We start from the raw sequence: 26929 nt of genomic DNA, 5'->3' as shown, positions 1-26929 counted from the left end.
GTTAGATTTTTCTCAACAGATTTTGTTATAACTGAAAATAAAATTCAAATCTATAGTTAAAATTAATTTATTATTAATATTCCTATTAATTATTATATCATATTATGTGATTAATGAAATGGTCCTAGTAGACTTCTAAATAGTAGATAAAAATGGTACTTCTCTTTTAACAGAGAAGATATATTAGAGCATGATTAACCATGTAACCCTTATGGGTTTCCTTTTGTATTTTAGAGATTGGAACTAGTACTGAGCATATACTAATAAGTACTAATACCTGATTCTAAGTTAGCAAATCGATTGTTAGTTTATGGACCACCAAATTCCACTATTGTACTCGAGAAATAATAATAGCGACTGTTACAATAAGTGTTATGGTTGGGTCATGGAGACATGAAATATCAAAGAACCGGAAAGGTGCGCAAATTATGTGAGCTATTAAAGATAAATGTCTGCCGAAAAGTTAAAGTCAACACAATTCGCCTTTTACTTTTTGTTTTTGTTTTTACTCTCTTTATTTAAGTGTATAGATGATTAAATGTTTTTCTTCCATATTTTGAAGAATTTTTTTTTTCAAAATGTAAGATATTTTAAAATTTTAAATATTTTATACTTTTAGTATTCTTTTTTAAAATATGTGATTAATTATAGTTTGTTGAGTTCTTTAAATTTCATATTATAATGATATTTTTGATTAATATTCCATCCATTTCAAAAAGATACTTATTTTAAATTTTTCACATATATTAAGAAAATACATTAAAATTTGATTGTAAATGTATTGTTTTTGTGAATAACAATTTTTTATAATTTTTAACCAATATAAATTCAATAAACACCACTAATTTTTTTGAAATTTACAATTTTTTATTAAATAATACATTGAAAAGGTAAAAAATATATTTTTTTGTAACCATTTTTTTTCTAGAACGTGGATTTTTATGAAACGGAGGGAGTATAACTTTTTAGTTTTTTTGTGTGATTTTGATAAATTCATCATACATTTTTAATAGAAGTAGTATAGTGGAATTCAAATTTCAACCAAGAAGCTTTCATTTATTAATAACCTACACAAAATTTCAAAAAAATTAGTTGTTGTGGTAGATTTGAATATCGTCTTCGAACAATTAATGCTGCTCCCACATACACGTATGAAATACAATTAATTTATCTTTGGAGATTTTAAATTGCATACGATGGTTGAAGGTTTTGCTATATAAAGTCACATGATCCAACAATAGTTCAAAAATTTAATGAGAGATGGAAGTATATTGATTACCGAAGCTCAAATCCCAAGGAGTTATCTTACTTAAAAATCAGTAGCATTTAAACCTGAAAAAAATAAGTATCATTTAAACTTCAATACGCGTTTTAATAACACCAAAAGGGTTACTAAACAAAAAGGATTCTTAATCGATCCGTATGTGTTTACCACCAATAAAAAAATACAAATACACAATAAGACTACAAAATGTATTACCGCGTGATTATCAAGTCGACAAATGCAGTGTTATACGTACATAAACTATGCGGCTTGAAAATAGTATAAAAATGGCAAAACAAGTCAACAACGACCCACCACCATTTTTGGCCGTATTAGCTCAATCCACACCCTGACCACTAGTCAAACTAGTTCCATTTGCATAATAATATATCGGTTATGCACTGTCCATAGAAATATCGAACTCAACAATGTAAAACCAAATAAAATGTACAAAAACAAAAATAATGTGTAAGAAAAATCAAACTAGTATAATAGTATTTTTAATTAGAAAAAGTAAAAATATAAAGGAAAATTTTTATATCGAGAAAAATTGGATAATAGTATAATTTACGAAATCCTAAAAAGGAGCTAACAGAAGTAAAAGAGCAAAATAACAAAGAGTGATCGATCAAACTCATCATCAGTCATAATCATTGTCGATCCAAAAATCTGTTCCCGTGGATGTCGCTTAAATATACTACTATTTTAAAAAAAATTATGACATTCATAATTTGTTAAAAAAATAAAAGGACCGTCGTCTTCCGTAATTCACGCCAGAAATTAAAGAAAGTGAAAAAGGCAGAGAAAAACATTCTCTTTTCTCTGGGTAACGTAGTAAAAGTTGTATATAAACAACAATGAAACTGTTATAGTTTCACTCACTACTTCTTTAGATTCATTCGAATACCGGATCCGGAGGAGAGAGATATAAACCGGTATACATGTGGTGGTGAAGCGGAGGAGCCAAGATTCTTGGGTAATGGGTTGTGTCAGCTCGAAGCAAACCGTCTCCGTAACGCCAGCGATCGATCACTCAGGAGTGTTCAAGAACAACAATGCTTGTTCCGGGTCGGATCGAATTGTGGTCGAGGAGCCTTCTCCGGCGGTGGAGAAGAAGCTCGTTTCTTGGAGGAGCAAGAGCGGCAAGAAGAGTAGTAGCAAGAAGAGCGGCAGCGAGTTAGGGACCGAGTCAGGCCGAGCGAGTTCGAATTGCAGGAGCGAGTCGTTGAGTTTCCGCCTCGGTAACTTGAGCAAGTACTTGGAAGCCGAGCAGGTCGCCGCCGGCTGGCCTTCATGGCTGAGCAACGTCGCCGGCGAAGCTATTCACGGCTGGGTCCCGTTCCGATCCGACGCTTTCGAAAAACTAGAAAAGGTTAATACTTTCACAATACTCTGTTTCGCTCTGTTTTGCTCTGTTTTACTCTGGTTTGCTCTGTTTTTTAAATGATTTGCTCTGTTTTTTTTTTTGTTTCTGGTGATTTTTAAAGATTGGTCAAGGGACTTATAGTAGCGTGTTCCGAGCACGAGAGACTGAAACAGGGAGGATAGTGGCTTTAAAGAAAGTAAAGTTCGACAATTTCGAGCCGGAGAGTGTTAGGTTCATGGCAAGAGAGATTCTGATACTCAGGAGACTCGATCATCCCAACGTCATCAAACTCCAAGGCTTGGTTACTTCAAATCTCTCTTGCAACATTCATCTCGTATTCGAGTACATGGAGCATGACCTCACCGGTCTTCTCTCAAGCCCTGACGTCAGCTTCACAACTCCACAGGTCAGTTCTGAGAGACTTTTTCTGTATTTGGAGTACAAATAATGACTGTGGCTTTGGCCTTTTGTAGATTAAGTGTTATATGAAACAATTATTGTCTGGACTTGACCACTGCCACGCGCGAGGTGTGATGCACCGGGACATCAAGGGTTCGAATCTTCTGGTGAACAATGAAGGAGTTTTAAAGGTTGCTGATTTTGGGCTAGCTAACTTTTGTAATGCTTCTGGGAATAATAAGCAACAACCTCTTACAAGTAGAGTTGTGACTCTATGGTACCGCCCACCTGAGCTTTTGCTTGGTGCAACGGAGTACGGAGCTTCTGTTGATCTGTGGAGTGTTGGCTGTGTTTTCGCCGAGCTTCTCCTCAAGAAACCTGTCCTGCAAGGAAGAACCGAGGTAAAAAACCATAAACATTACAACTCTTGTCTTGTTATATAACTCAAAAAGTGTACTGTTTCTTGAAATGTAGGTCGAACAGTTGCACAAGATATTCAAACTATGTGGATCTCCACCTGCTGATTACTGGAAGAAGTCCAAACTTCCTCATGCAATGCTTTTCAAACCGCAGCAACATTATGATGGGTGTCTCAGAGAGACCTTGAAAGATTTGTCCGAAGCTGACGTCACTCTTATAGAGACTCTTCTTTCTGTAGAGCCACACAAACGTGGGACTGCTTCTGCTGCCCTTGTTTCTCAGGTAACCATTTAATCTTCCAACTAACTATGACATCATCAAGTTTGAAGAAAGACATTGTTTAGTCGTCTTGTCACATCTTTTCAGAAGACTTTATTCCCCTTTTTTTTATTACAGTATTTCACTTCAGAGCCTTTTGCTTGTGATCCCTCAAGCTTGCCTGTATACTCTCCTAGCAAAGAGATTGATGCAAAGCATCGTGAAGATGCAACAAGGTGAGAGTCTTAACTCTCAAGTGCCAGTTCTTGAAGCATTCAATCATTTTCCTCAATATGTTATTTTTGGAAATTTTAGGAAAAAGATCAGTGGGAATGGGAGACGTGGGACAGAAGTAAGGAAGCCAACGAGAAAGCCACCTGCATTTGCTAAACTGCCACCACCTAACTGCGTGCAGGACGCACGACGTCCTTCACAGACTTTCCAGAAACGTTATGGTCATTCAGTTCACAACTCCATCGATAGCGAAGCCAGTTTATATGGGAAACTGCAAAACCCATCATCAGAACATGAGAAAGAAGAAGCTTCTTCTCATGTGAAGCACGCGTCACAAGGAGATGTACCTTTCTCAGGGCCTTTGCAAGTCTCAGTATCAAGCGGTTTTGCATGGGCAAAGCGACGAAAAGATGGATCACATAATAGATCTCTCTCAAGAGGTTACATTCCTAACCTGTTGGGACCTTCTCCTGCTTTCAGTGAGAGCACTGACGTTGAGTCTAAGATCAATGAGAATGAAAAGGAAGAAAAAGATTCCCAAGACCGTGAGGCATATGAGATGTTGAAGCTTTCGATGTTGAAGAGGTGGAGACAGCTTGAACGTCCAGATTCTTTTGATGCTTCAGATGAGTATCATTCGCAGGAACTATCATTGGCACTTTATCAGAGAGAAGAGAAGTCAGCAAAACTTAATCACTTGGTATGTTAGTAGATAAACAGAAGCTAGCAATATCATCTAGTTGTTTTGTCCATAGTTATCCAAATTCTAGTTGATATAGTTACACACCAAGTGGCTTAACCTTTCTTATGCCAACCTCAACTTATATAAAATTCAAAAAGTTATAATATCTGAAATTTCTCGTGCACTTTTTAAATTTAATGACAATCATCTACAGGCTATTGATTTTCAAAGCTTGATATTGATATGTGACATCAATGAAAATGAGTACAAAGAGAATCTCCAGAATGCTATTTGACTGAGAGTGTAGCTTTATTGCTTAAAGTTCTTTTGTCTCTTTCTCAATGTTTTATATTCACTCAAAATCTTGAGAGGAAAAAGCAGAACATGCATGATTTGCTTGTCTTCTTTTAGCACGTGTTGAGAAACATACTCAGTCATGCTAATGAGGTGTGAACTTGACAGGGTTATGAAGACAATGATGAGAAAATAGAATTCTCAGGTCCCTTGTTGTCTCAATCTTATGGAGTTGATGAGCTTTTGGAGCGTCAAGAACGCAAGATTCGCCAGTTAGTTCGAAAATCTTTGTTCCAGAAAGGTAAAACATAGTATGCGTATTTATCTAGTGTGCTATATCGCGCAATAAACACCTAGATACTGTGGTTTTTGACTTATCCCTTTGTGTTAGTTTTTTTTATTTTATACACTATGAAACTAAGATCTTAAAACATAATGAGCAACAACAAAGTGTATGGATTTTTGAATTGCAGGTAGGAAACAAGGGAAATGACTCTGTATAAATTTGTATCTGTCATGAAAAGCTTCCCAAGTGGATTCTGAAGAGAGATCCAAGAACTCAAAAAGACTTGATGGTCTGAAAAACACAAGGATAGCAAGATCTTCAGAAACTGTGATGATCAAGCAAATATAAAGAAAGCCATGAAGCTTTTTTTGTTGTTGTTATTTATAACTTAATCTTCTTTAATGAGTTCAAATTTTGAGTATATATAATAACAACGAGCGGTTATAGAGTTAGCGCATTGCCATAGCATCATATCTCTATACATTTACATACCAGTAGAAAATCCAGTTACATAAAAAAGATTTTTACTGATTTATATTTCAGTATTGGGACCCTTTTGTTTCATGATGGTGATGGTGGTTATGGTATCTTAATGATATCTCGTGACGATGGTGTATGTGAGGCCATGTTGTATTATGGTTGTGTGCCATCAGGATGTGACGTTGAACTTATCTACTGTATTTGGGATCTGTACAACATGAAACTTCGGTTTAGAGTAATTAGTCACATTCCAACTCTACTTGTGTCTAGGTTTAAGACTATTGTCGGTTACAAACCCGCTAAAACAGAAAGAGTATTTTGTTTTCTGACTTTTAAACGTCCCACATCGCTAACGAAACAAGCTTGGAAGGCATGAGGATCAGTATAAGAGATGAGACCAGGCATCTTCACAAATCATACCTTTCTCGGCCTTTTGGCTAAGATCAAGTGTAGTATCTGTTCTTATCAGTTTAATATTTGATATGTGGTTCATTGGGCCACACGATATTAACTCTATTTTTTAAGGGAGAATATCCATCAAGATGGCTTGTTATCTGGATCTTCATGAATTGCCCATGTGTTGCACTATAGCACGGGCAGGCTCATCCTGCCATTTCTATTAAGTTTAATTTTGAATCCCTCTCTTGTCCCTGAATCAATCTGATTTATACTTTTAACACATGTAACTATGTACGCGAGCCTATGTGACTATGTTCTCCTCGAGGATCTGATTTACATCTGTAAACTACTCAGCCTCAGGCTGTAAACAACCATCAAACCATGATTGCATGAGGATCTAATATTTGATATTCACACATGTTGAAAAATAGTGGAAATACGCGATGCAGAAACATGTATATATCACACTCTAACACGACTATAGAGACTATGTTAAGAAAGCAAAAAAAAATAACAATAAGATTTGGACACGATCAGAACACCACGACAAAGCTTACCCATCTTGATCCCAAGCTTTTACAATGCGACACCTTCTATGGCTTTCCAGCTGAAAAGACTTAACAACATCTTATACATTCTAAGATCATTTAAGAGTTTTATCAAAGCGAGAAACGAACTAACTGAACGTCCAATCGCCGCATAGACTAGGCTACTTGATTCCTAATACTGTATAGAACCATAAAACAAAATGAAAGAACTCACCATTAGTCAATTTATTGGCTCAAATATGTGAAGAGATAACTTCTCAACGGGGATGAACACATCCATGACAAACAGAGGTAGAATAGAATTTCATTTCCTAAGTGGACCAGAGTGTCTTGCTCTGATTTCCTTTCAGCATATCCTTGTATAATAGTATTCAATATCACACTGGCAACATATAATTGCTTCAGTATAAGAACTGTAAAGCATAAGTGGCCAAGATACAATTACATCATATGACTTGTTGCGTTGGACATGAGTGTGTTTAGGTCGATGTTTACACCAGATAAGGCAATCAATTAGGTTGATGAGGCTTGTGCAAATGTAAGAGTCTAGCTAGCTTAATAGTCAACCTGTAGAAAATTTGATAACCTTGAAAGAAAGAGAATGCAGCTAGAGATAGAACTTCTCATGCCGTCTAAAAGGAGAAGCATGAATCAATTGACGTTCCTCTTGGTGGAGCTAGTTTACTTAGCAACATTTTTTTCCTTATTCGCTTTTATGATCTTTCTACATTATCATCTAAGTCTGTTTTTAGATGTTTATTTCTCTGTTATTGGTGTAAGGTTATTACTAGCTTTTTTGTCTTGTTTTGTCTTGTTTTGTTGTTCTGTAGGAGCGGAAAAAGATTGATGACTTGAGCTACAAGCTTCAGCTTCTTTCAGTAAAATGTAAAAAATGAGGAAAAATATAATTGATGAGATTCAAAGTTGTGTTAAGCCTTTTTTTTTAGAAAACGAAAGCTTTTGTACTCTCTGTAGGAGTTGGGTAGTTAGCATCATAAATTTTAGCTGACATATTTGCATCATATCCATCAATAAAAAACACTAATTACTTTTCTTTTCTGTAGATGAAAAATGTCTCCAAAGAAAAGGTTTTTGTGGCTATGGAACTACTAATAATAATAATGTACAGTTATTTTTGAAACTAAAGATTGAAATCCATTTTTTCTCATATCAATATAGTTAAGTCCTATCCCATTTATTTTTCCATTTCCCCAGTGATATGTATTATTATATATACTGAGGACTTAATTAGGAGTAGAGAGAGAGAGTGTGTAATATGCCCTCTGTATTTTCAATGCAGTGACTCTCTTTCTCTCTCTTTAGCCACAACTCTTTGGTAGCTTCAAAATCTTCTCTTATCTCTTCCATTCTATCAGCGCAAACAAGCAGCATCCAAATCCTGTGCTTTAAAAAAAAAAAAAAAATCCTGTGCTTAACTCTGTTGCAACACCATGGCTGTTGTTGTTCTTGCTGTGATTTTGTTGGCTATGGTTGGTCACTCAAGTAAGACACTCTTCTCTCTGTACAAATCCTGCAAACTCGAAATAATATAACACTTCTCTGTTTCACATCACATGGATCTTCTTTTGCCGTGAGGAATATATTTTTTACCTTTTCCCATTTAATCAACTCTGTTTTAGTACAGAACACGGTCTCAAATTTCTTAGCTTTTCATAGTTTGAATTAAAATTTTCTAAAAAGAATAACCCTTTCTTGTTTTTCTCATACTTTTTTCATAGAAAGGTGTTGCCTTTTTTTTATCTGGAGAACCACAACATTGTTCCTTCTTGAATTACAGATTCAGGTCTCATTTCACACATAGTTAGTAAATGAGAGTAAAATAATTATGTGTGGTCATGAAAGTGCGTCTGTGTGTAGGTGGGACATGGTGTGTATGCAGAGAAGGATTAAGCGAAGCAATGCTGCAGAAGACACTGGACTACGCATGTGGCGCAGGAGCTGATTGTGGACCCATTCACCAGAACGGACCTTGCTTTAACCCAAACACCGTCAAGTCTCACTGCTCCTACGCTGTCAACAGCTTCTTTCAGAAGAAACGTCAGTCTCAGGGAACTTGTGACTTCGCCGGCACAGCCACCGTCTCAGCCTCTGATCCCAGTGAGTCTCTCCCCCCACCAACCTCTCTACTAAACCCAAAACAAAATGTGTGGACACCATATTTCAAAACCAAACCGTTCAGTGGAGTATTTAATTATGAGTAAAAAAATGAAACTCAACTTGAAAAGCAAATCAGTGAGGATAGTATTATATCAAATATATATACTTCACATGTTTCAATGTGAATGATGTTCATATCTCAATATATACTATAATAACAGCTCAAGATTCTCTACACAGTTTAGAAGATATAATATATTACTAACTCTTGTCTCTTGTACCATTGTGGTGATATGATATAGGCTACACTACTTGTGCTTTTCCTGCAAGTTCCAGGTACACACTTTTTTTTCTTCACTGCTTATGTTTTAGTGTTGAGTTGGCTTTGATCTTGAGGATATGGGCTTAGTAGAATTTCTATTTTGTTTTTGTTTTTTTTTGTTGATGTAGTGGAAGTGGGACAATGACACCGGTGACGACAACACCATCGACAAGAGTCCCTACGACAACTAATACAAGACCCTACACAGTCACACCTTCAACAGGAGGTGGTTTAGGGATTCCAGCCGGTGGTTTCAACCCAGACTACACAGATCCATCCTATTCCTTTGGATCCAAACTCCAAAGCCCAAGAGCCACCACTTTATTTTTTTTATTCATGCTCTTCTACTTGTTGATCTAGTAGAGTAACCAACAACTAACGTTGGACTGTGGATCATGTGACTGTGTGGGTCTCTCTCTCCCACTAATGGAATCTTTTGAGAGAGACTTGTTTTCTTCAATCTCTGTCTGGCTTTTTCCTAGCTGTTATCCACTTGCTTCTGCAAAAGAAAAAAATTGTACATTATGATTTTAAGTAAGGTGACGGCAAATATTTAAGGTTATATCTTTCACCGGAATTAGTTACTTGCCTGTAAAGTAACTTTGATAAAACATAGAGGATCAAAGTGTCATTTCAAACATTTCAATCATAATTTAATAAAGGGTAAAACTGTTATTTGTCAGTTATTATTACACCAAACCAAACACTCTTCTCAGTTACTTTTTAACTAATCGATCCTACACGACCATCAGCCGGAGACGACCGCCGGCGTTTTTTCCGGTATGGAAACTTTTCTTTTTCTTTTTTTCTCTTCTTCTTACTCGCCGTGCGGATCTCTGATCCCAATCTTACATGATCAATCTCTTACTTGATTAGCGATTTGATAGATCACACCTGGAATGTTAAAATCTACACACATTGTCTCGATTTTTTTGATGAAGTTGGTGTATAATGAGTTAAGAGTGTGATTTTTCTGTTCGATTTCCATCTGGTATTTTCGTGCTGAATCAGAAAAATGTCTTCTTGGTTTCTGCTCTTATACAATTGAACTGTTGTGTTTCTTTTGGTTTGTAGGTTTAATGGAAGCGTTACTTACTTCAAGAGCTGTTCCTGTTCAAGTTCCCTGTAGAAAGCTCTCATCTTTATCTGATGATTTGTCTTGCCTTGAGTTAAGGAGATATCCTTGTAGAAGAGGCGGTGTCTCGATCATGAGCCATCCCAGATTGGTCCGTCTAGTGACTGCTTCTGTGCAGCCGCAGAGGGTGTCGGCTTTGGGGCACCAAGGCAACACTGCTCCTTCTAAAGGTTACTACTTGTTACTTTATGTTGTATTTGAGTTTAGGGAGTAATAATATCTAGTAACATGGTTGTACAATTGTTGATCTGAGCTGCCTTGTGCTAGGAGATATGATAAAAGAGTATTATGAATTAAAATTACAAAACTGTCTTAAAGCTATTGAACTTTATAGTTTGGTTTTTCTGAATTGCTAGAGATTCTTGATCTATGGGGAAATGTTGAAGCTGTATGCTTCGATGTGGATAGCACTGTATGTGTGGATGAAGGTATTGATGAACTTGCTGAGTTCTGTGGAGCTGGAAAGGCTGTTGCTGAATGGACTGCCAGGTTTACGGCAAATTTATGTACTAGAGCGCTCTAATGATATTCTCTTAGTATTTTTTACTGAGTATTTGGTTTCTTAGAGCAATGGGTGGATCTGTTCCATTTGAAGAAGCTCTAGCCGCAAGGCTTTCTTTGTTCAAGCCTTCTCTTTCCAAAGTTGATGAATATCTCGAAAAGACACCCCCAAGGTACTCATTTTGTAAACTTATCATATGTTGATAATTTGGCTCTTTTAGTGTTGATTCACTCTGCTTAAAGTCACATGTAAAGATGGAATTAAACATGTAAGAGCTCTTGTCCTGAAGTTGGACTTTGACCAAACAGAGGTTAACAACCAACTTGGCATCTTGCTATGTGTAACAAGACCATGTTCACGTTACTTTCTGAAAATGTTTCGTTACAGTGTGTTTCTTTGGTTTGTGTAGGCTATCCCCTGGCATTGAAGAGTTGGTCAAGAAGCTCAGAGACAATAAAATCGATGTCTATTTGATATCTGGAGGCTTTCGACAGATGATCAATGTACTCTCTGACTCTCTTGTAGACTACTAGAATAATGGTGATAAGGTATTGAATGAATATGTTTTCACTGTAGCCTGTAGCATCGATTCTTGGCATCCCTCGAGAGAATATATTCGCCAACAATCTTCTATTTGGAAATTCCGGCGAGTTTGTGGGCTTTGATGAGAAGGAACCTACTTCAAGAAGTGGAGGCAAAGCCAAGGCAGTGCAACATATACGAAAGGTTCGTCATACTTTCCCTACTTTTGCAAGCTCCATAGCTCTCTTCTTGAATATGTACCATGGTTCTTTTCAGGGTAGTAGCTACAAGACGATGGTCATGATTGGAGACGGAGCTACTGATCTCGAAGTAGGCTTTTTTTTCTTTTTAAATATAACAAAGAGATCGATCTCAAATGAGCAACTAACTAAACTAATTCACTTGCAGGCACGTATACCTGGTGGGGGGGACTTGTTCATATGCTACGCTGGAGTTCAGCTTCGTGAAGCTGTTGCAGCACAAGCAGACTGGCTTATCTTCAATTTTGAACCTCTCATTAACTCCTTGGACTAAAAGCCTCTTCTCTATACTGATTAGTTCCATTGAGGCTCAACTCATTATTCAACTCTCAAATTTTGTATTCTCTTTTTTTGAATGTGTGAAATTCCACTGAACCAATAGGTCCAATACATGTGTTTGCCAACTATAGCTGCTTCATCTGTTTATTCAAAGCTTCAGTGAACGTTATAACACAAAAAATGGTCTATGTGAAGAAAAAATGAAACAGAAGACTAATAAATCTTGGAAGTAGACACTCCTAGATGCCAAGTTAACGAACAAAGTTATAGCCACCACGTCCGAATCCACCACGACCAAATCCACCACGGCCACCACCATAGCCTCCCCTTCTTGCAAAACCACCTCCACCGCCTCCTGAATCAGCTGGGTTCACTCCAATTATTCTCCCATCAAGTTCCTGTTCAAGAAGGAAACTCTATAAATGTCAAGTCTCGTCAACCAAGCAAAGAATGAAAAAGAGAGAACAAGCGCATCAGTGTCTGAAGCACCAAGGCTCTACCAAACATCAATCTTTTTGTGAAAAGGAAAATGAGATAAGCAAAGATGGATAATACACAAACTAGTGTCCAAGAAACTTATGCAGCTGGAAAAACTGGTATCACCTGATCATTCATCTGTTGCATTGCCTTATTAGCAGCATCGATGGAATCATACGTTACGAAACCAAATCCCTTCGATACACCAGTTTCACGGTCCGAAACCACTACCACTGTAACGAACAAAGGTACATACTAGTCAGCAACTAGGAAGACAAAGCAATGGAGAAATGATTAAACTGCAAAATGATAGATAGCTACTACCATCAACGATTTTGCCAAATTTGCCAAAAACTTCTTTCAAGATATCTACATCAGTAGTTGGTGAGAGACCTGAGAAGAGGCAACCACATAACAGGATGAGATGCTTGGAATCTAACCTCCAACAAAAACAAACTATTCTAAAAAAAAGTTTTTGTGAGTCTCTAACCTCCAACAAAGAGTTTGGATGGAGTCAAAGAAAGATTGCCCTGTAACATAGCGTTCGCGGCCTGCATCGCTCTAGGCTGCCTGAATATGTTTCCAGCTTTACTAAACAACCCCATGTAATGCATCTTCTTCAATCTGCAAGCAAATTTTCCCAGAGAGACAAACATCAAAAGAGAACAACAAACCCCAGAATGTAGATAGATAGGCGAGCACAAGGTCAATATAGATCTGTGTTATTAACATTTTTGAGATCCGGATAGAATCACAAGGCAGTATCAACAATAATCAAGCCAAAGTTCACAACTTTCACAAGGCAGTATCAACAAGAATCAAGTCAAAGTTCACAACTTTAACTCACTAATCCATTTCCTAACGAATCCATAGTATTGCATGACTCAGGACAGAGAAACCAGACACATGTCGGCTCCAATTCAATTCCAAGACAACCAGAAAGAGAAAGATCTAGCTAGGATCCACAAAAAAAATTGAACTTTCAGTCGAAACAGGATTAAACAGAGGATGTTCGAGTCTTGAAAGCAAACGACTTTACACACCTTTTGAGTTTCTCTGTGGATGATGATAATCTCTGGAAGCGTCGCTCACCTCAACGTCTTTCAGTTCTAGCTTAACTGTGAGAAAAACCCTGACTTTTATTATTGTAAAGACTCCGATTCGCCACTGGACGATCAAGTCCGTTGATTTATAATTGCGTTAATCTCGACCGTTGAGTTAGCTGATCGGCGATGAAGTTGTAAATAGCCTTTATATTGAAGTTGTAATGTTTTCATGACATTTGACTTTTGTATTATTTATATATATACGGCTTTAGAATACAGAGATCAAACACACGAGCTTATGAATCAGTAACTAGTTGCAGCCGACCAATCTCACCATGCACGACCTCATTCACCAAATCCTTGAAGAGAAGCCTCTCTATGTCAAGCACTAAACCAGGTACTACGTCATCAAAGTCTGTCCATTTCTCAGATCGAGTCCTTGCATCTTCATCCAATATACATTTCAAGAAGTCCTCTTCTTGTTCCTCCAACAACAGCAAGTTACCTGATCTTTTCTCAGCTTTCTTTTTCACTGTTTCTATCTCTGAACATACTTCTTTCAATAGCTGTTGCGCGCTTAACACCTTCCTCTTCATCCATGGATCTTTAATAGCTAACTTCTTCACGAGCGTTTCATTAACTGCATCGAACACAAGTTTCCGGTTGAGCTTCTCATAACCGCTGCTTCTTCCTTTAGTTTGTTCAAGAACGAGGAATAGCTCAGGGTTGATAGGGTGGCCTGAAGGGTGGAGCTGAAACGTCGTTAACTCTGAGCTTAGGTCTCTGAGGAGAAGACCTGAGGCTAACAGAATCTCGGATATGTATCTATGATCGGTGTTGGGATCATTGTTCTCGCATAGCGATGCAATGTAGTCTTGGCTGGTTTCGTCGTGGCTAGAGTTTAGTCTTTTCAGCTTTTGAACCAGGTGCTCAACGTTCTGAAGCTTCTTTCGGTTTATCTCCGGTGATAAGGTGGTTGTTGTTGTTGTCTCTGAGAAGCTGTAAGCTGGATTCCACTGCTCTTCCTCTTCGCAATGTTCATCACTCACAGTCTGCATTAAGTTAGAGACTACGGTTTTGGCTGCCTCTATTACAGTTGGACTCTTTCCATCACCTGCTTCAGTTGCTTGTTTGATTATCATGGTGGCTTCAGTTTTCTGCAAGATCCTCTGAGCCCTGGGTCTACTCCTACCACCAGGATTATTAGTAGTAGATTCTCCCGGTTGTCGGTTTGTTTGTTTTCTTGATTTGCTTGAATCAGATGGAGTGGTTGGTGGCCTGGAACGCTTTTCATGCTCATGCTTCTTCATCTGACGCAGTCTTGGACTTGTGCTTTCTTTGGAAAGCTGAGAAGACCGCACGTTTCTGCTACTAGATTTGCTATCAACAGAACTGATACTACCATCTTTTGCCGCCTTCTTACTAGTTGAGTTTCTTTTAACATGCACAGATTCTTTTTTTTCTCTATTAAGAACAGATAGACTGTGAATAGGAACCAGAGATGATGAAGGGATACCAGATCTCTCAACAAGTCTTGCAGGTTTTATAATCACTATAGGTCCTCTCATAGTGGATGGCATCACCTGATTCTTTAGACCTCTTGAGTTTGAGCATTGTGGCTGCTTTCTAGAACCAAAGACACTTTTTGTCTGCATTGCCTCTAATATCTCATTAAGAGCTCTGAGATCCTTTTTGGGATGATTAATCTCAACACCTTTCAACCTTTTCTCCATTGGCTGCGACAGAGGCTTGCAGGCTTGCTTGTGCTTAGTAAGGCTTCTTCTATCAGTTTGCTTCCATGGAGCTGGCTCAGTGGGGAATCTCAAACTTGATAAGGGTTTCATAACAAACTCAGAGCTTCTCCATCTTGGAGAAGAAGAAGAAGAAGCTGTGTCCTTCCGCAAGCTTCTTGGTGAGCCCAATGGAGAGCCAGGTAATGTTTCCAAACCCATTAGCTTTGCAACAACACTAGGAGACCGTTTGTTCATGGTAGAGCTTCTACTAAGCTTGCTATCACCAGCTTTGAGATCAACGTGGTCTCTACTGTCCAACGAAAGCTTAGGAGACTCTTTCACCTTCTTCCCTGATTTAAACTTGTTGTGAGATGCATCTTTCATGTCAACCTCGTTGTAACAACGCTGAGATGTTGTCCTAAGTTTGGCTAGAGCCTTGCATGATTCGTTGAAATCAACAGGCGTGGAGTGCTTCAAACCATAAGGTCTTGGAGAATCCTCCTCTCTTCTCTTGTGTCTACAAACTTCAGAAAGCGCTTTGACTTCTCTATACATAGAGTCTCTAACAACATCTCTAAGATCAAGTCCCATATGTGCGGCAAACCCTTTTCCTCGGCTCATCACTGGATCACTCGTGGGAGACTCTGGAAAAATGACACGGTCATAGGGTGATATTTCAGGCTGAGTTTCTTCTCTGTTGAGCTCAGATGACAACAGGGAAGATGATGAACAGGACGATGAGAAAGAAACCCTTGAAGATTCTGTTAGTTTCTCGCTCGTAGCATTAATAATGTTGGTGTCCTGAAACTGAAACGAAGAGTCTCTTTCAAAGTTGATACTATTGACATGTGCATTACCTGCAACACATAAAGAATAAAAGAGTTTGAGGATCATATCATATTCTCTCTTTGTTCATAACAGATTCAAGAAACATGAAGAGTCTAAGGAGGTTAAGAGAAGTCAAATTCTACCAAGAAAACGCCACACAAACACACAAACTAGAGACCTTTTAGTCCTCACAAAAGAATGAGACCAGACCTTATAGTTCATGAAGAGACAGGAGCTTAAGAAGAGAAGAACATGAAAAAAAAAGACATACTAGTTTAGAACATATGGCCACGTACAGGTCAACGACTAAGAGACACGATCTAAGAAAGCACAAGTATTAATTAATTAATATATTTGTTAGTGTTGTAATGATTACCTAAAGCAAGACTTTTACGAACATGGTTGTGGCGATCAAAGAGTTGGAAAATCCCATTCATACATCCAATCTTCTTCTGCAGATCAGAGTTTTCATCTGCCAATGTATGCAGAAGCTTTGCAGCCATGTGATTAGTTGAAAGAAGTTCAGTGGCAGAGAATCTTGAACTTGACAGTGTGTTATAGTCTTTTTTTTGTTATATCTCCATCAACAGCCAACCACCATGGAACCATAACGAGAGTGACGCATCTTCCATATTTTCATATATTTCCAAAAAAATTTAGCTCTTTTTATCAAAATTTAGATTCCAAAAAACTGGCACAGACAAAGCTTAATGTGAACGCCATTGCAAAGAAGATTCAGAAAATGTACATGGAAGAATCTTACGAACACCAAGAAGATAAGACGGAAAGTATTTTAGATACTGAGGAACTGATAAAGCCAAGAAGAAGACGAAGAGGCAGAGGGAACAGAGGATTCTCTGCCAAATGCTACTCTGTTTATTTTACCTCTATGTTTCTGACCAGAGAACAATGTAAAACAGTTCTGATGAATAATAGGATTAGAAATGATTTGAGATTAGAGAGAGAGAAGAGAGGTGGGGGGTTATGGCAAGTGGATGTGGTTTGTTAAAACTCTGTTCTTCAGATGTCTCCCTCTGCATGTGACTTCTGTCTTCTCGTTGGGACTTAACATATCCACATTATTATCTTCTTCTTTTTCCTATAATGATTTTTTTTTTAATCAAATAGAAATTATTGTGTTTGTTTATCTTTTCAGTAATCAAATTGGTTTAGGTAGAATTAAATTTAAGATTTAAGTTATATAGAACAGAATCACATGCTAATAAACAAAGAAAATAGTTGTAAATGGAAAAGCATGCTTTAGTAGTTAGTTCACCAACTAGAAAGAGTTTGACTTTTCTTCTACGTTATATCCCCCACATTTAATTTTGTATCAGACAGTATTTCTAGCTCCACTGCCATTATGCATGATTAGCTTCTTTTGTTTCTTACTATTGAAAGAAAGAAAAAAATACGCATAGCCATTAATTGAAGATATCCTAGTCTTTGTTGAAAAATACAAGAGATTAACAGAAATATTAAGAGTTTGGTGAGCTAAAGTACATCTCTCAAGATAACATTACACTAGTGAAGTTTTTCTCCAGGAATATTGAAACACTTACTTGTTGTGAGCTCTCAAGAAGCAAATAAACAGTGAGGAGTTGGTCAAAAAATCCCCTGAATTGATTTAGCTTTTATGTGCCTTGATGACCCTAGAGTAGAAACTCCATGATTCATGCGTCTCGGTTATTGCAGATTGGCCAATTGGATTCTCCTCCACAAACTTCTGAACGTTCTCCGCATCCACTAACCTTTCCATGTACTTCCTTAGCTCACCATCAGGTCCTGTTCTCAAGACAATGTATATGAATAATATGAATCTCCATTAATTCTTTCTGCTTGGTGTTACAAAACTTGGATGCTGTTAAGGTTTACAAAAGAGAAAGACTTACCCAATGCAGAATCTTCACGGTCAGTGTACTGGTAAGGGAAAGGAAAGATTCCAGTATGTGGCTGAACAATAACAACCAATGTTAGATGTTTTAAAAAAATGTGAGATTGCAGACAATGAATACATATGCCTGGTTGTAAGTGTTTGAGAACTTACAGGATTACACAATGCCTTGTCGGGTGAATCGTCCACAAGCAAAGTGTTTGTCTCATCGTACTTTCGTTTTCCACAACTGAGACATGTACCAAAACGATTCCAGACTGTTCTCAGATCCTTAAGGAACAGAGGTTTAGTAGTATTCTCCAGAGTTTTGAAGTTTGTTGTAATGCATATACTTTGATCCTGTGTACATACAAAAGAAGAAGAAAAAAGAATTAGAACTAATATCCACACTTCCATCGTAAACTCCGTTTCTCGTAGATGTTGTAGAGAGATCACTTACGAAACTAAATAGTAGATTTTCCGCGTGATTTCCCATGACAATGTCTGTCATATAATCCAATCCACTGTAAGAGTAAAGTGTAAGAAAGAGTTAGTAGAGGGATTAATCTTATATGCACTTGAATATTGGATCAGGTAAAGATACTTACATGCGTCTAGAAGACCATATCCCAACATCAAACTTTTCAAAGCAGAAGTCAAGAAAAGTAGCAACAAAAGGTCTCTTGAAAACTGTACAGAAGACCACACAAAAATAAAAATTACTCAAAGAGTCAAGAAGCATGTAAGAACTTACATAGAGAATGATTCTTTATTACCTGATCTGAAAGATATTTTACCATCTGGAACACATTCACCTGTGTTTCCTCGAGCAATATCTGCAAGGATTCCGTTCAAATCAAATACAACCAGCTTTCTGGTACTTTGACCTTTGCAGGAGCATCTAGGTCCATCTCCAGTTTCTTGTGTAGCTACCTCATTATCGAGTACTAAGACAGAACTTGACAAAGATGTATCAAGCTTTCCCCCGTCAAATTCTAGTTCTCCCTCATTCCTAGGTACAGAAACATCATCCTTCTCGGCATCCATATTGTCAGTTTTGTCATCTTCACAAGACTTTTTCTTCTTCTTCTTCTTCTTTTGTTTGGGTTCACTAACTTCTTCACTTAGTTCACAAGACTCTTTCTTCTTTTTCTTCTTCCTCTTTTGTTTAGTTTCGCCAATTTCATCTTTTGTCTCTTCCTCGGCCACTAACTCTTGTCCAGCATTCTTATCACAATTTTCCAAAACTTCTTTGTTTGAGTGATCCAACATACACTCTACTATGGTGCCTGGTAAAGTATTTTCTGATGGATCACAGACCTCCATATCTGCAGTTTCCTGATCTGACAATGACGTTTTCTTCTTCTTTCTCTTCCGTTTTTTGCTCTTTACTTCGCATACACCTCCAGCAGTTTCCATAGACTCTTCTGGCCCACTTTCCATGGAGGTTGCTAGAGTATTTTCTAATGCATCGCATACCTCCACTGTTTTGGTTTTTCTTCTCTTCTTTTTCTTGGCTTTAGGATTCTGAATTTCGGACACAGTTTCATCAGCTTTGGCATCTGCTCCCTTTTGTTGATCGACTCTATCATCCTTGGATTTCAGACAACTGTTAACCACAGTACCATTCAATTTCGATCCTTGAGCTTCAGAACTGTGCCTAGCATCGCATTCCATAGTAACCTCCGAATTGGTATCAACGCCACTCTCCGTCAGCGCATCTCTATCATTGCTTTTCTTTTTCTTTCTTCTTTTCTTCTTTCTCTCAGAAGAAGTCATATCAATAGCAACTGACTCTGAATCTTCAGGCTTTTCACATGAATCTTGACCTTGCTGGCACGAATCTTCTTCTTGTATTCTAATGTTGGACAAAGGATTCTCAGGTGGATGTCTTTGATCTTCTTCGGTGGGTTTTTGTAAAACATCCAACGTCTTCTCTTCTCCACACAAAGCTTCCTCTTCCTTTTTCTTCTTCTTCTTTCTTCTTTTCGGTTTTTTCCTACGGGAACCATTCATATTTGCATCTGGTAGTAAACCTTCTTCTGTTGGGTCTATATGTAGTGTCACACCAGATTCTGGCATTGTTCCCAATAAAACAGTATCCATCATTCCTTTGCTTTTACTCAGATATTGCCTTCAAAAACAATCTGCAGATAGAAAACTGCCCAGGGAAACGTTACTTAAAGTTTAGTACAATTAGTTATGTTTCACACTAAAAAAAACATGTGAAGATAACAAAGAAAGCAATGTTAAACAATGATAACAGACAACCCAACCAAATACTTCACAAACCAGAGAAGCAAGTTAATCTACAAACACACACACATTCTAAAACCATTCTACTTTGAAAAACATGATGGGCAGTGTTCTTAATCCCTTATAACACCAAAAGCCAATGACTTTAGCAAAACCCGTTAACTATAAATATTAAATCAGATTCAATGAAGCCAAAGAGACAAGACACAATAAATAAACAGAGACGCAAACACTACATTCAGAAGTTTTGGTAAATTATCAACCTTTGTTTCTCCAGAGTTGGTTCAGGGCACAGAGTGTCTCTGAGAAAGACGGACAAACGTTTGGCGCGGCGCGGCGGAACTCGAGAGGAAGGGGGAAAGAACCCTCGATGTGTATAATTTGCTCTGTTTCGGTTTAAATTTGTAAACGAACAAAGATTATATTATAAACCGAACCGGTTTACAAGAAAGTCTCCACATTGGCATATTCCTTTGAATAAAACCATTTTTAATCTTTGGCTATTGAGCGAGTCGATTATGTTAATTACGTATTAGCCCCTTAAACTTTTTGTTCATCAGATTAGTAACCCATTTTCTTTTGTTCTTTACTGGAACTGTGAGAGGAAGCATTACATTGCTTTTGCAAGTTGAATAACACTAAGCAGAAGAAAAATTAAATAAAAACCTAATCCTCAACAAGTCGCCAACAAAAAAAACCTGACTTTGATTCTAAACTAAACACATCCTCTCTCTTCATCCTATCTTGCTGAATCTCTCATCTGCAAAATCAAATTGTTCAAAGGAACAGAGTTAGTTAGACACAAATAGTTTTTAGCTGCATTTGGCTTCACCTCTTGTTTTCTAATCACCTTTGTTTTTCTGTTAGCTATGATGACTCTCCAGGTCCGGTCTTATTAGTAGCTCCAACATCGATTGATACCGCATTTCTAGATTCTAAAGACGCTTCATCTGTCTCAGGAACTGATGAAGATGGTGGAGCTGTACTCACATTGCCCTGCACACAGATTTTTCAATAAGTAAATTGCATTAAGAAACGTTTTTGCGGATATATTATTAAAATTACCATATCGAGCTGAGGTGTCACTGCCTCTGTGTTTATGTTAACATCCAGAGGGTTGCTGATGAGACCAATACCACCACCCTCCATGCCCATTGATGGAGAATCTTTGGATTCAGTAGCATCAGTTTGATCCTTGCTCAAAGTTCTTGGTACCTTTAAACTGTGATCCTGGTCACCGTTGGACATAGCTGGCCTCTTTCTGTACAACAACAAACAAAATTGTTCACAAAACCATGCAACCACCAGACAAACAAAAAAAACGAAAGTAAGAAACTGGATATAAGCACTCGCCTACTCAAGCTTTGGTCGGTCGCCAGAACGGAGCTCTGCTTGGTTGAAAACAAAACGCCACGAAGCACTTTCCCATTTATCATTGTTTCTATACTGTAACCAACTGGGAACCTCTCCGTTACCTTGGCTTGAAACATCATTTTCCCCTGATCAAATTGGCCATTCTTCAAACCAAAACTCCCTCTTCCTACAAATAAAAGCAATCATCATAAACAGGCTATCTTTAAATGTTTCAATATAACACTGACTAGATTGCTTAAACACACCTTGATGATCCATACTGATTCCAACAAGAGATTTATCATACAAGGAACTTGCATGACTTTGTTCTTGGCATTTCAACTTCAGTTGCTTCTTTAGAGACATGCTCCCTACATTTTGATCAAGCCTTGCATCATATCCAAGTCCTATTTAACCAAAAAAGTTTTAAAAAAACCTATTAGGAAGTAAATGCCCAATTAGCAAAGTTGAAGATAAGATGGGTGATAACCTGTGTGTAAGTAGAACATATCATCCAATGCCTCGAGATTTTTATTGCAGCCACCAACAAAGACTAGAAACCCGGATCTGTGAGGATCTAAACAAGCCCCTGTAGAGGAGAATCTAGCAGATGGCCCTTCTCCTATGGTCAGAACCTTTGACCACACACACGTATCTACAAGTAAGAATGACAATGATATACTTTACAATGGTTAATCCGAAAGCATTTGGTAATTGGTATCAAATGATCGTCTCAGCTTACTAACCAAGATCAAGCACATAGAGATCATCGTAAAGATTCTGAGCATCCGTAAACCCTCCAAACACATATAAGTTCTTCCCTAGTGAAACAGTAACATGACCAGCTCGAGGTGTCAATAACTGCCCTGAAGTATTCAGCTCCTTCCATACGAATGTATCTGAAACCCAAAATTAAAAAACTTACAATCAACCTTCAGATAAAAGACATAGACACTAGTAAGATTAAAAAGAACATGAATTTAGGAACCTGTATCAAGGATATGAACATCAGAGAGATAATAGTCGTGTCCATCTTCACCACCTATAACAACGATCTTGTTCTTCCACGATGAGCAAGTGTGACTATCTCTCGCAGATGGTGGATTCCCAATAGTAGTAGCACGTTTCCACACATAAGTCTCTACACAAGCGCAAAGCCAATTCACTTACTTGCATCAAAGAAAATGTAGCACAACCTCTAAGGCAAGAAAGGGTATTGTTTGCACTTGTTACTAATCAATGCCTAAGAGATGATGCAATGTAATAGATTCACATACCAATTAAAGAAAGCCATGGCATAATAAAAACATTATTACCTGTGTTTAGTACGTAGAGGTCATTATAATAAATTTCGTCATTAACATCAGAAGATTTGCCACAGCCACCAAATACAAAAAGCCTTTTACCAACGAGCGTGGCGGTATGACCTTCTCTTGGCGCAGGCGCCTCCCCTCTAACACTCTGACACTTCCAAGTATGTGAAGCTATTAACCACAAATGGAAACAAACAAACAAACAAGCAAACCCAATTCAGAATAACTTCTTAAAACTTGAAGTACCAAAAAGGAAGAAGCTTACAAGTGTCAAGAATGTACAAATCATTGAGAGATTTGATTCCATCAGTACCACCAAACACAACAAGGTTGTCGCAGACTGTTGTACAGCTGTGACTGTCCCTAGGAGGAGGAGGCGTGCCACTGATCATCGGCTGAGTCCATATCTGCTTTGCTGCAAACATAGTGAGAGAGCAAGTAAACAACAACAAAATCATTTTAATACAAAAAAAGCTTCCTCAAAAGGGTCAGACCGTAATCAATCAAGTAATAAGATACAATGTAATGGATTAAAAGGACAAAGTTTTCAACATAAAATGTGCCACAACATGCAGGGATGAGCAAAACAACATAAGGTTCGGACATTCTTACGAACGGAATCAAACCTAAATCCGACAAGATGGGTGCGTGCGGAGAGAAACTAACCAGCGTCGAAGACATGGACTTGATTGGTTTGGCGATTGTCCGTGCCGTAGCCACCGAAAACGTAGAGAAAGGTACCTCCTTTAACGGCGTTACAAGTGTGTCCCCACCTCTTACCGGGCCCGGAAGAAGAACCCACTTGTTGTCGGACCCTTTCCCACCTCATTCTCCGGAGAAAGTGCGGGAAAACGAAAGAGTTTTTGTAGTTTAGGAGAAAGGGAAGAGGAAATCCGAAATCAAAATAATTTCTTCTGGCGATTATACATTACAGAACAGATGATAAAGGTGCTTCCTTTTTGCTTTAGGTTATATCGGAAAAAAATAATTAAATAGAAATATTAGTGACAAAGCGCAAGCTTCTTTAGTTTTTTCTTATCATGTGTTTATGACGTGTCGACGAACTATTGGTTGGTTATAGTCTCCTATAATAGTCAAATATGGGTCCCCGAGGTTCAAGGATATACGTTACAAGGATCTAATCCTTTGTTATTTTTAAACAGTTTTAATGTGATTGGTTTTAAAATAAACCTATACATTATTTACTTAGGACTTATTCTCGTGTTCACTCCTTGTTCACTAGGTTCACCAACCAATAGGATTGTGTTATTTCATATTCGATATCTTTTAAAAAAGAAAACAAAATATTGTCAAATTATATTATCTTTTTAAAATTAAAAGGTAAAAAGAAATAAATAAAAAATAGTAGTAATTACAAAAAAAAAATATTTTTAACGTCATCAGCAAAACATTAAACCCTAAATCCTAATCCCTAAAACCTAAATCCTAAACCCGAAACACTTGGGTAAACCCTAAACTCTAGGATAAATCTTAAACTCTAGGATAAATCTTAAACTCTAGGATAAATCTTAAACTCTAGGATAAATCTTAAACTCTAGGATAAATCTTAAACTCTAGGATAAATCTTAAACTCTAAATCAAAATCAATAAACACTAAAACACTCAAGGGTTTAGGGTTTAGGATTTAGGGTTTAGTGTTTTTATTTAGAGTTTAGGATTTACCCAAGGGTTTAGAGTTTACCTAAGGTTTTATGGTTTACCCAAGGGTTTAGGGTTTAGGATTTAGGGTTTAGGGTTTTGGATTTAGGGTTTAGTGTCTTGCTGACGATGTTAAAATTTTTTTTTAATTCTTTTTTTCTGTAGCTGCTATTTTTTCACTTTTTTATTTTAAAAACATAATATAATTTGATAATATTTTGTTTCTTTTTTTAAAAGATATCGAATTTGAAATAATGAAATATTATTGGCTGGTGAATTTAGAGGTTACCTAGGGATAATATTTGCGATTAGTTGTTGTTTTTTAAATGTTAGAAATTAGTAATAATATAATTGATTTGGTCAATATATATGAGTGTTATATCGATTTTCTACTAACTCTTGCTTAATCACAAAAATTTGTAACGCTCTCTAACCATCATCACTGCGAACGAATTCGAGCATCAATTGTGAGCTGATTTTTCTATTTGTGGATTCCATAATGTCTGATGGCTTATGCAGTAGCTTTAGAGATTCAAATTTTTTTTTTATGTATTTCACATGATATTGAAAATTACTTTCCTATATATATCATTCATTTTCAATTATTTTACTCCAATTAAAACACATAATTTTGAAGCTGAGATTTGCGGCCTACCAAAAGAGGATCAGTCTTACTGTTAGGTTCAGCAACACAAAAGACAAACCAAATTTGTCCGGGATATATTAATATTGTGAGCCACAGTAAAATCTAAAAGTTGCTAAATGTTATAAAGTGATGAATGTCCATAACCAGTCCGGTCCATAAACCGGCCCATAACAAGAGAGAGACGGCCCAATTCCTAAAGAGAGAAGCAGCGGCCGAAACCCTAGAGAAAGGAGAGAGAGAGGTGGCCAATCTGGAAAGAGAGAGAAAGTCGGCCATGACTTTCCATTCTTATAGTTTTCCTATTCCTTGTTGGTTTATGATTTGTTATCTTTCCATTTATGTATTTCCATTTATCTCTCATGTAATCCTTATATAAGGAACCTCTATGATTCATTAATAATAACACAGAAATATTCAGTCTCAAACCTTCTATTTACAACACGTTTTCAGCACGATAGACTACAAAACTCTGAGACAAAACCTAACCTAAAATCCGTCACACATAAACCTTAAATCAAGCGCAACTTAAAATCGATCTATCTCTCAAACCCTGAGGAACCAGAAGACGAGCCACATATCAAATTGAAGCTCTTGACGATACGAATGCATCAGCGCAAACCGTTCGTCGATCCGATCTCAGACGCGCCCACACTCGCAGAAACAATACTCAGCACCGTCTTGGTCTTTTGGAACCCTAATCCGAACCAACAAGATTTTCTAGCCAAATTCAAATTCTGTGAAAGATAAGTTTATCATACCTTACTTGTTTGATGATATCTTGTTCAAATTATGGTGTTTCATGTAATCTAATAATCCTTGTTTTTATTTCATGAGCTAAGAGGGATTGGTGCAAAGATCTAATCCCGAAGAACCCTAAATTGTTCTTGTTTGCGTTCCGGCTTGCAAACTCCGATCAAGCTCAACTCCGATCAAGCTCAGCTTCAGACGTTCCCTGTCCGTGATCAACGTCCTCAGCCTCAGCTCAGCTTGTGTCCAGCTCAGACCACATCCGCGACCAGACGCTAAACCGTCCGATCCCGATCAGACGCGTCTCGCCTCAGCACGCGACCGTTCCAGCTCGTCCCATCTCGTGTCCGTTCGAGGTTCTCTTGGTGGTCCGGGTTTCTACAATCTGCAAAACAAAGGTAATCCTTATTCTGAGAACATGAATCGAACCTGGTTGTTTTGTAAAGATTGAAACCCTAAAAGATAATCTCTAAAACTAAAAGCCATAGGTTAAATAGATCAATCCCCTATGAGTAAATCGAAGCTCTATAAGTTTGATCTAAACCTAAGAACGAGATTGATCCATTGATCAATTAAAATCAGAACCTTAAAGGTTTTTGAATCTCAAATCAAATCCCCTTAATCAAAGATCAAAGTTTTCGAAATTCCCTAAAACCCTAATTTTAGAAAATCGGTTTTTAATTTTGATTTGAAACTTGAGTATTTGATTGATCGCCTAAGAACTATGATTAGGATTGTTTTAAAACTTGAATCTGAATCTTGTTTAAACTGAAACCCTAATCTCGAATTTTAAAATTCCTAAGGCCTTGAAACCCTTAATCTTGATTGATATTTCTAAAGGCTTTGAAACCTTAAATTTCTCATTACTTAAAGCTTGAAAGATTGATTTAAAGAATTTACATATTGAATGAGATTTAGGTTGCTAGATTACTTGATTCTAAAATCTAGCTGAAACATTACCAACCTTGAAATTGGTAAACATAAGTTGGAATGTAACTAAGCAATAAGATTGAATGCATTATCTTGTTTGCATTTTATGTGGCCGTGTGGCCTTGCTTGATAATATTGACTTGCATTTGTTTGAATCATGATTGATTAAAAGCCGTGTGGCTTAGTCAATATCTAAGTGGCCGTGTGGCCTAGTATCCAGATGGTTATATAAACCGGATTGCATGATGATCCAATCCTTAAGATCGTTGTATCTTATAATGGCCGAGAGGTATAAGCATC

The 26929-nt window shown here is 37.4% G+C and overlaps 7 protein-coding genes across 8 annotated transcripts; 3 read left to right on the top strand and 4 right to left on the bottom strand.

The window, feature by feature from the left end:
- The first annotated feature begins 2042 nt into the window (after nucleotides 1-2042).
- On the top strand, nucleotides 2043-5651 carry LOC106312800 (probable serine/threonine-protein kinase At1g54610). Its single transcript, XM_013750457.1, has 8 exons — nucleotides 2043-2636; nucleotides 2752-3036; nucleotides 3104-3430; nucleotides 3504-3731; nucleotides 3846-3943; nucleotides 4023-4641; nucleotides 5086-5218; nucleotides 5391-5651. The coding sequence occupies exons 1-8, from the start codon at nucleotides 2244-2246 to the stop codon at nucleotides 5408-5410; spliced, it is 2103 nt and encodes a 700-aa protein (XP_013605911.1). The 5' UTR covers nucleotides 2043-2243; the 3' UTR covers nucleotides 5411-5651.
- Nucleotides 5652-7884: 2233 nt separating this feature from the next.
- Nucleotides 7885-9636, top strand: LOC106311498 (PLASMODESMATA CALLOSE-BINDING PROTEIN 3-like). Its single transcript, XM_013748680.1, has 4 exons — nucleotides 7885-8133; nucleotides 8509-8748; nucleotides 9051-9084; nucleotides 9199-9636. Exons 1-4 carry the CDS (start codon nucleotides 8082-8084, stop codon nucleotides 9428-9430), a joined length of 558 nt encoding a protein of 185 aa, XP_013604134.1. The 5' UTR covers nucleotides 7885-8081; the 3' UTR covers nucleotides 9431-9636.
- A 74-nt stretch (nucleotides 9637-9710) lies between these two features.
- On the top strand, nucleotides 9711-11915 carry LOC106311497 (phosphoserine phosphatase, chloroplastic-like). The gene is made up of 8 exons (XM_013748679.1): nucleotides 9711-9850; nucleotides 10145-10375; nucleotides 10562-10694; nucleotides 10772-10879; nucleotides 11117-11210; nucleotides 11284-11433; nucleotides 11506-11559; nucleotides 11638-11915. The coding sequence occupies exons 2-8, from the start codon at nucleotides 10150-10152 to the stop codon at nucleotides 11761-11763; spliced, it is 891 nt and encodes a 296-aa protein (XP_013604133.1). The 5' UTR covers nucleotides 9711-9850; nucleotides 10145-10149; the 3' UTR covers nucleotides 11764-11915.
- LOC106311499 (glycine-rich RNA-binding protein 6, mitochondrial-like) lies at nucleotides 11884-13528 on the bottom strand. The gene is made up of 5 exons (XM_013748681.1): nucleotides 13289-13528; nucleotides 12736-12869; nucleotides 12570-12638; nucleotides 12372-12478; nucleotides 11884-12166 (listed from the first exon to the last, which is right to left on the bottom strand). The coding sequence occupies exons 2-5, from the start codon at nucleotides 12857-12859 to the stop codon at nucleotides 12020-12022; spliced, it is 447 nt and encodes a 148-aa protein (XP_013604135.1). The 5' UTR covers nucleotides 12860-12869; nucleotides 13289-13528; the 3' UTR covers nucleotides 11884-12019.
- LOC106311494 (protein LONGIFOLIA 2-like) lies at nucleotides 13481-17463 on the bottom strand. The gene is made up of 3 exons (XM_013748676.1): nucleotides 17415-17463; nucleotides 16229-16951; nucleotides 13481-15881 (listed from the first exon to the last, which is right to left on the bottom strand). The coding sequence occupies exons 2-3, from the start codon at nucleotides 16353-16355 to the stop codon at nucleotides 13588-13590; spliced, it is 2421 nt and encodes an 806-aa protein (XP_013604130.1). The 5' UTR covers nucleotides 16356-16951; nucleotides 17415-17463; the 3' UTR covers nucleotides 13481-13587.
- LOC106311495 lies at nucleotides 17247-20370 on the bottom strand. Of its 2 annotated transcripts, none has more exons than XM_013748677.1 (7): nucleotides 20245-20370; nucleotides 18502-19886; nucleotides 18334-18415; nucleotides 18186-18249; nucleotides 17900-18085; nucleotides 17745-17805; nucleotides 17247-17637 (listed from the first exon to the last, which is right to left on the bottom strand). In XM_013748677.1, exons 2-7 carry the CDS (start codon nucleotides 19832-19834, stop codon nucleotides 17480-17482), a joined length of 1884 nt encoding a protein of 627 aa, XP_013604131.1. In that variant the 5' UTR covers nucleotides 19835-19886; nucleotides 20245-20370; the 3' UTR covers nucleotides 17247-17479. The 2 variants fall into 2 exon arrangements, with proteins under 2 accessions (XP_013604131.1, XP_013604132.1); XM_013748678.1 differs by having other exon boundaries at nucleotides 18502-19872; nucleotides 20245-20361.
- A 151-nt stretch (nucleotides 20371-20521) lies between these two features.
- Nucleotides 20522-23610, bottom strand: LOC106309567 (kelch domain-containing protein 3-like). Its single transcript, XM_013746619.1, has 11 exons — nucleotides 23314-23610; nucleotides 22913-23062; nucleotides 22651-22818; nucleotides 22323-22475; nucleotides 22081-22233; nucleotides 21825-21989; nucleotides 21601-21741; nucleotides 21335-21521; nucleotides 21047-21242; nucleotides 20832-20977; nucleotides 20522-20741 (listed from the first exon to the last, which is right to left on the bottom strand). Exons 1-10 carry the CDS (start codon nucleotides 23474-23476, stop codon nucleotides 20849-20851), a joined length of 1605 nt encoding a protein of 534 aa, XP_013602073.1. The 5' UTR covers nucleotides 23477-23610; the 3' UTR covers nucleotides 20522-20741; nucleotides 20832-20848.
- Nucleotides 23611-26929: the final 3319 nt, after the last annotated feature.

This window comes from Brassica oleracea, chromosome C8 (genome assembly GCF_000695525.1).
Source record: "Brassica oleracea var. oleracea cultivar TO1000 chromosome C8, BOL, whole genome shotgun sequence".
Lineage (NCBI taxonomy): Eukaryota > Viridiplantae > Streptophyta > Magnoliopsida > Brassicales > Brassicaceae > Brassica > Brassica oleracea.
This window is presented reverse-complemented; position numbering and strand designations above follow the sequence as displayed.

Excerpts from the sequence above, each read along its gene's own strand:
- LOC106311498 (XM_013748680.1), top strand. The coding sequence starts at position 8,082 with ATGGCTGTTGTTGTTCTTGCTGTGATTTTGTTGGCTATGGTTGGTCAC. Across the intron at positions 8,134-8,508 it reads GGCTATGGTTGGTCACTCAA|GTGGGACATGGTGTGTATGC; the intron begins GTAAGACACTCT and ends GTCTGTGTGTAG. Across the intron at positions 8,749-9,050 it reads CGTCTCAGCCTCTGATCCCA|GCTACACTACTTGTGCTTTT; the intron begins GTGAGTCTCTCC and ends GATATGATATAG.
- LOC106311494 (XM_013748676.1), bottom strand. The coding sequence starts at position 16,355 with ATGGCTGCAAAGCTTCTGCATACATTGGCAGATGAAAACTCTGATCTG. Across the intron at positions 15,882-16,228 it reads TCGTAAAAGTCTTGCTTTAG|GTAATGCACATGTCAATAGT; the intron begins GTAATCATTACA and ends TATGTGTTGCAG.
- LOC106311495 (XM_013748677.1), bottom strand. The coding sequence starts at position 19,834 with ATGATGGATACTGTTTTATTGGGAACAATGCCAGAATCTGGTGTGACA. Across the intron at positions 17,806-17,899 it reads ACAAGGCATTGTGTAATCCT|CCACATACTGGAATCTTTCC; the intron begins GTAAGTTCTCAA and ends GTTATTGTTCAG. Across the intron at positions 17,638-17,744 it reads CCGTGAAGATTCTGCATTGG|GACCTGATGGTGAGCTAAGG; the intron begins GTAAGTCTTTCT and ends TCTTGAGAACAG.
- LOC106311499 (XM_013748681.1), bottom strand. The coding sequence starts at position 12,859 with ATGCATTACATGGGGTTGTTTAGTAAAGCTGGAAACATATTCAGGCAG. Across the intron at positions 12,639-12,735 it reads ATCCAAACTCTTTGTTGGAG|GTCTCTCACCAACTACTGAT; the intron begins GTTAGAGACTCA and ends GCCTCTTCTCAG. Across the intron at positions 12,479-12,569 it reads ATTTGGCAAAATCGTTGATG|TGGTAGTGGTTTCGGACCGT; the intron begins GTAGTAGCTATC and ends TGTTCGTTACAG.
- LOC106312800 (XM_013750457.1), top strand. The coding sequence starts at position 2,244 with ATGGGTTGTGTCAGCTCGAAGCAAACCGTCTCCGTAACGCCAGCGATC. Across the intron at positions 2,637-2,751 it reads CTTTCGAAAAACTAGAAAAG|ATTGGTCAAGGGACTTATAG; the intron begins GTTAATACTTTC and ends TGATTTTTAAAG. Across the intron at positions 3,431-3,503 it reads TCCTGCAAGGAAGAACCGAG|GTCGAACAGTTGCACAAGAT; the intron begins GTAAAAAACCAT and ends CTTGAAATGTAG.
- LOC106311497 (XM_013748679.1), top strand. The coding sequence starts at position 10,150 with ATGGAAGCGTTACTTACTTCAAGAGCTGTTCCTGTTCAAGTTCCCTGT. Across the intron at positions 10,880-11,116 it reads CTCGAAAAGACACCCCCAAG|GCTATCCCCTGGCATTGAAG; the intron begins GTACTCATTTTG and ends TGGTTTGTGTAG. Across the intron at positions 11,434-11,505 it reads CAGTGCAACATATACGAAAG|GGTAGTAGCTACAAGACGAT; the intron begins GTTCGTCATACT and ends GGTTCTTTTCAG.
- LOC106309567 (XM_013746619.1), bottom strand. The coding sequence starts at position 23,476 with ATGAGGTGGGAAAGGGTCCGACAACAAGTGGGTTCTTCTTCCGGGCCC. Across the intron at positions 22,476-22,650 it reads CCTCTACGTACTAAACACAG|AGACTTATGTGTGGAAACGT; the intron begins GTAATAATGTTT and ends GCGCTTGTGTAG. Across the intron at positions 21,990-22,080 it reads TCTCTATGTGCTTGATCTTG|ATACGTGTGTGTGGTCAAAG; the intron begins GTTAGTAAGCTG and ends TCTTACTTGTAG.